This window comes from Aristolochia californica, unplaced genomic scaffold (assembly GCF_029961685.1).
Source record: "Aristolochia californica isolate CCGP_79_NKW_82.1479 unplaced genomic scaffold, dmAriCali1.0.hap1 SCAF_4, whole genome shotgun sequence".
In the NCBI taxonomy this organism is placed as follows: domain Eukaryota; kingdom Viridiplantae; phylum Streptophyta; class Magnoliopsida; order Piperales; family Aristolochiaceae; genus Aristolochia; species Aristolochia californica.
The window spans coordinates 24,760,807-24,767,545 of NW_027182103.1; the positions used below are offsets into that span (position 1 = coordinate 24,760,807).

General features: G+C 40.7%; 1 protein-coding gene across 1 annotated transcript; it reads right to left on the reverse strand.

The window, feature by feature from the left end:
• Positions 1 to 3,782: 3,782 nt before the first annotated feature.
• LOC137963160 (pentatricopeptide repeat-containing protein At2g34400-like) lies at positions 3,783 to 5,026 on the reverse strand. Its single transcript, XM_068810332.1, has 2 exons — positions 4,291 to 5,026; positions 3,783 to 4,210 (listed from the first exon to the last, which is right to left on the reverse strand). The coding sequence occupies exons 1-2, from the start codon at positions 5,024 to 5,026 to the stop codon at positions 3,783 to 3,785; spliced, it is 1,164 nt and encodes a 387-aa protein (XP_068666433.1).
• Positions 5,027 to 6,739: the final 1,713 nt, after the last annotated feature.

The window sequence follows — 6,739 nt, forward strand, 5'->3', positions numbered from 1 at the left end:
AATTAACACGGTATCAGAGTATTGATTTTCAGGACTCGTAGCTATGATTTTTAGGATTCCAAAAACCCTTTTATTTGTCATATTGATGGTTCATTTTTTATAGTTCTTTTTATGTCATCTCCTTCAGCTCTATGATTATTTTATCTCTTTGGCTTTCTTTGCAACATTCTTGAGAGGAGAGTCTCCACCATCTGAGTGTTGAATCCTTTGCCTTCTGACATCACTTGTCTCCAATTCAGTCATCAGTGGCTAGCCGTATAGTGATAGTTTTATTACTAAAAAGAGTAGTACCAATGTCAAAAAATGAAGAGATGTTTGTGATGCCGAGAAGACTAAAAAAACTTTTATTGTGGTCTTTATATCAGAGTCGTATATGGTATTAGTATTACACCTTTGGTCTCTATCGACGAGCAAGATCTGATCTACAACGGGGGAATGGAGTGCAAGGAGGCGATGAAGAAGGCAGGGAAGGAGGTGCAAGTGCTATACAACTTTGGTCTCGGGCACTGATTCTACTTGAAAAAAAATCACCATTCTCTCCATCCCCATCCAATCCACGTCCACATGCATTTTCTACCACTCTTGTCAACTCATCTAAACTAGAGTAACCGGCTCAGAAAAGGAGAAAGTAGAAAGCTTCGCCTCCGATAAGTAGAAGCAGAGGTGTGCCACAACATCCACAACAACTGCGATTCAAGCGCCTGTGATGGAGCTGGTGAATAGCAGATACTATTCTACTCTTCTAGTTGTTGTCTGGTTGCATGCTTTCCTCCTATAGCCATTGCCTTTGTCATCGTATCACGATGACACTAGTTTGCAGCTGAATAGCTATTCTTCACTAGATTATTTTTCTCTATCGCAGAAAGAGGTTTATGCCAAGAATACATTTGCTCTTTCTGCTATTTTCTTTTTTGGAAAATTCCTTGGTTCATCTCCTTAAGTCAGGTCCATTGCCATTTACAGAGACTCATTAGTTTTTGTTGTTATATCTATTTTTTGGAATGTCTCGTGACTATATCCCTTTGTGTTGCCATTTTTGGATGACAACTGTAATTATTTCAGAATCTCCTTGTTGGTCCTCTACTATTTAAGTAACTTCTAAAGATAGAGTTTTTTCTGCTAGCCTTTCCTGCCCCAGCTAGATTGCCATTTTGGGAGGACGAAGATGATAGCCAGATTGATTTCGCCAGCAAGTCTTGTAGCTGTCTCACCATTTGATATGCCGATCTTCAATCACGGCTTGAAGATTTTCCAAGATATTTATGGAAGATGACTGATCCATTGTGATGTTCAGGGATGATGACTTCTTGAAAAATTAAATGTTTATTAAGTTAGGAAACTTGTTTTCATCCCAACACTGATTCAGCTTCGAGCCCAACTCAGACCAGACCTTGTCGGGTCAACCCACCGACCTGAGACTCATTGCGTGCCGCTCGGGTTAACCTAGTGGGTTGGGTCAACTCAAACTGAATCAACTCAATTCAGATCAACCTGACTCAGCCCACTTGTTTTCCTACCTCGGTTATACAGGTCCAGGTCCTGAGTTTTATACCTATTTCTTTCGTGACTCAACTACATTGGTCTACTACTTAACTCAGCTTGACATGGTCCCTTGGCTCCAACATGATATTATGTAGAATTAATTGACAACTTATTCCTTGGTCAACATATTATTGGTGTACAACCTTCTAATGATCTCTGAGTGGATTATTTTATGGGTCCTTGAATTTTCATTATTTGGTACGTGTTATTGGGCCCATGCCCATTTCATTTGCTACTATTGTGTCTCTTTGGCTGAGACATTATTATTTAAAAACTTGTTAGTTGCTGATTGTTGTCAGCAATGGTTATTTGATGAAGTAGAAAGCATATGGTGGCCCCAAAATATTATCTTTTGGGTGATTACCTATTACACTCCTTAATTGGTATTTATTACTCTTGCCTATGGAGGGACACGATAATGGAGGAGTTTGATTACACTTCTAAGCAATTCCTAGAGACCCACTACCTACAGAAGATAGGAGTTTTCCCAACATCCAACATGAGTTATTTGACTGGAGTATGGAGCGATGTCTTATGGCTAGGAGTGATTTTACTCTCAGTTATATTATGCCAATTAGGCCAATTGGAAGAGACCACCGGCTTGAGGGGGAGTGTTGGAAGATATGGTGAACTACCATTTTATACGAGAAGATCCTATACGCCATTTGTAGCAAGCTAGGCATTCATGTTGTTCTCTCACCCCTAGCTTGAGGGGGAGAGTTGGAAGATGGGCCCAAGCCCACACAACCAAGGAAGGCGCACACATCCAAGTGTGTTAGAAGATGGGCTCAAGCCCATAAGACCAAGGAAGTCCCACCCATCCAAGAGATGTGGAAGACGAGCTCAAGGCTCTTAGACCAAGGAGAAGGTCCATAGGCCCATATAGTGATGGCAAGATGGTAAATAAAGAGTCATGGCATAGAGATGGCATTGATGTAATTAGGTTAAGTTTTAGGGGCATAATTGTAATACCATAGTTTCACTAATCTATAAATTGAGCTTCAGGGGAAGGGTTAGGACACAAGTCCATAACCTCTTTATTCCTCCTAGTTTCACCCAATTTGTCATCTCTCTTTTTCTCCATGTGCTAAATCCATGGATTCCTAAAAATCAATAAGGTGTTGTAGAGATTTTATTCTGCCGAGTGACCCGAACCAGGTTTGTTCTGTTCCACATGGTAAACCCAACGGGCGAGCGCCAGACTCATTCTATTCCGCTTGGGTTAACTCAGTGGGTTGGGTCAACTTGGTCTAGGTCAACCCGACTATGCCCTCTTGTTTATTTTCCTATGTTATATGTGTTCGGGTCATGAGTTCTCTATTGATTTCTCTTGCGACTCAGTAATATTGGTCTGATATTTGACTCGGCTCAACTTGGTTCCTTGTCTCTGGCTGGATTATTATTTTAAAGTATTGGCAGCTTATTCCTTGGTCAGTATATTATTTTGTGCACAAAATCGCAACAAATTATTTTAAGGATAATTTTTTAAGGATTTTTATTATTTGGTACGTGTTATTGGGCCCAAGCCCATTTCATTTGTTGTTAATATGTCTCTTTGGCTGAGACATTATTATTGAAGGACTTCTCACTTGATGATTTTTGTCAGCATTGGTTATTCTGATGAAAAAAAAAAGCACAAGGTGGCCCCAGAATATTATCTTCTGGATGATTACTCTTTACCCCTCCTTAATTGGTATTTTTTATTCCTACCATTTGAGAGTCGGTGTTTTGTGGAGGGATACAGTGATTGAGGAGTTTAATTACACTTCAAAGGAATGCATATAGACCCACTACCTACAAAAGATAGGAGTGTGCCCAACATCCAGCATGAGTTATTTGACTCGAGTATGGAGCGATGTCTAATAGCTAGGAGTGATTTTGTTACAGTCCCAAATCTCACACGGTGATTCACAATGGGAGAAGATGAAGGACGAAGAAAATCAAGCCGAAGGGAAACTTGAGACCCGAGGTTTGTTGACCTAAACACGCATCCCTTAGCTCATTTAGGAGAACTCAAAAATCCTTTCTTTAACCTAAAATCAAGACTTCTCTTTTCCATTCTTTTCAACCCTTAAGTAGGGTTCAAGAGTACAAAATTAAAAATATGCCCCTCTATGCCACTCAACTTGAAAAGTAAATAAACTTAATGACTTAACTTAATAACTAAATAACTTAACAACTAAGTAATCTAACGACTAAGTAATAGACTCAGCCACGTCGCCTCTGAATGACTCGGCTTGCTATTGAGTCCATAGCATTACTCCCCCCTGAAGAAAGAGCTTATTCTCAAGTTCGAAGATAGGGTAAGCTTGGTGGAGCGTCTCCATGTCCTCCCCTGGGCCAGTCGTGTCATCTGTGGCATTTGTTGGGAGATTTTGTTCCTCTTCTTGTTTGATGTTGGGAATATTATGATGTTGCTCGTCTACAGAAAGTTGGTTGATGTCGTCTTGCACTGCTTGGGAAAACCATTTTTCACACACTTCCATGCTTGTTGGACTATGTGCTCCATCCAAAATGAAAATGAGACCTCCAAATTTACAACTACCCTCACTTTGTGTAGTAGCATGTGGGTCAAGATTAGGCATGCACCAAAAGTGTGCGAACTTGGGACTGATGTCAGATATAGTCAACATTTCATTAAAACACTTGTGGCCCTCTGATATTAATCCTGCATGAATATAAGCATAGAACAGACCAATAAAGGTAATTTCCTTGGTCAACACATTTTCTTTGATGTTGCCTTGGCACCCATTTCGTTATTGGAACTTTGTCCCACCATTGCCGCAAGATATCCATGAATACAGTGTCCGAACATCATTGTATTCCAACAATTTAAATTTCTCTGTGAAATTTGGTAAAAAACTCTTCTAGTATCATCCACCTGAAGTACCTTGACAAGCATGTCATGAAACTGGTTACCAACATCATACACCCTACATACCAGTGGTTGGGCAGTTTCAAATTGACACACAAATCCGATTTTTGAAATCCAAATAGGATTCAATTGATTCGTAATTACTTCTGTCCACCCCAGTTCTTCCAGTGTAGCATATCTTTTCTTTGCGTAAACTATTGCCCAAGGATCCCCCAATTTCCAGTGACCATTAGTGAGTGCATTCCATGCTAGTAAAACTTTTTGGTCCATTCTATCAAGTACATAATGAACAATCTTGATTTCTCCACATTTGGCATCCATGTAAATAAGACATGTTACAACAAACACCTCATATAACAAACCAGTCCATATAGTTCTTCCAGGAATTACCATTCCTTGTCGCATAGATCCTAAATGGGATAAAGCAGGGAGAAGGCTTATAATAGTACCCTGATCTACTAGTATGCCTTCAGACTTACCCAAAACATGGAAAAGCTTAATTGCCCCATCAACAAGCCCATTCTTTGTAAAACCATTGAGGATAGTGTTCCATGACATCACATCTTTTCTGCAGAATCCAGCTCTCATGGTGTGCCAAAGTACCCACATCTCGAAAGGGCATTTCATCAATTGTTTGGTAAGCACTAGGAATATCCCCGAACTTGGAATACATATGCATCAAAGAAGTAACCACAAACACATCTCCACACATTTCATAATCATCCAAAATAGCATTCCCACAACCCCCACCTGGTCGAAGAATTTCAACGAATAAGTGTCCTAGTGGACGCTACTTCTCCGCAGGCTGAATACACGTGACCCAAAAAATCCCCATCGCAAATTTTTAACACTAGAGCCTGAACTCCTTCCAAATCACCAGTGGAAGCCAATATATCAGCAAGCAACACATAACGTTCAAGCTTATGCGAGTAACCTTTCTAGTTCTCAGCCCAACTGAACACCCTCAACACCATTGTAGAGTTTTTTCTTACAAAGTCTGGGGACTTGAGAATGGACAAGACAAAATTTGGAGAAAATTGGTTTTGAAACTTGCCACAAAATTTAGTCAAGTTGGTTTCCAACTTGGAGGCCGAGAGTGAGAGTGAGAGGCTGCAACTCGATGGTCACAATTTCAGATCGAAACCAACTAGTCTAGACTTATCATCTTCCACCAAAGCAACTATTTCCACTCCAAAATCAAAATCTCAAGATTTTTATGCCCCCTGATGAAGTAGAGCCTGATCTGTTGCCAAAGGCAAACAACTGCAACATGGGGCTTCTCCGCTCGGAAATTTTCTGTCTCCAATTCTGGGAGAAGTTTAGGTTGCCTTGAACAGGGGAGATTTGAGGTCGAACCAAAATTTGGCTGTTCTGACGCGATTTGAGGTCGAATGATGGGCAGCAACTGTTCATCTTCCGAAGCGGTGACCTTCCCCTCTAAGGCCTTATAGCGATGCTTCTCAATTTTGGCCAATCTCAAGTCTTCCACCCTTCAATCTAGGGGTGGATTTCTTCCAAACATCATACCCCACATCCCATTGATTTTTTGGTCGTTTCTTTTCGTTCGTTCCTCACTTTTTGCCCGCATTGCTGCATTTTCTACCCTCATTGCTGCAAATTGCACCTCTCTGGATTTTGCTTCGAAGCTTGTAACTCTTGGACGAATCACCCATGTTCAAGCTCTTATACCAAGTTGTTACAGTTCCGGATCTCACACGATGATTCACAGGGGGAGAAGATGAAAGACAAAGAAAATCAAGTCGAAGGGAAGCTTGAGGCCCTAGGTTCGTTGAGGAGAACGCACACCCCGGGGCTCATTTAGGAGAACTCAAAAATCCTTTGTTTAACCTAAAATCAAGACTTCCCTTTCCCATTCCTTTCACCCCTTAAGTACAGTTCAAGAGTACAAAATTATAGATATGCCCCTCCTTGACATTCAACTTGAAAAGTAAATAAACTTAATGACTTAACTTAATAACTAAGTAACTTAATGACTAACTGACTCAGCCAAAGTAATTGACACAATCACGTCGCCTCTGAATGACTCAAGCTACTATTGAATCCATAACAGATTTTACTCTCACTTATATTATGACAGTTGGACCTCTTGGAAGAAACCACTAGCTTGAGGGGGAGTGTTGGAAAATATGGTGGACTTCCATTTTATACAGAAGATCCCATACAACATTTGCAGCAAGTTGGGCTTTCATTATGTTCTATTAGCCTCAACATGTGGGGGAGTGTTGGAAGATGGGCCCAAACCCACATGTCGAAGGAAGGCCCACACATCCAAGAGATGTGGAAGATCGGCTCAAGGCCTGT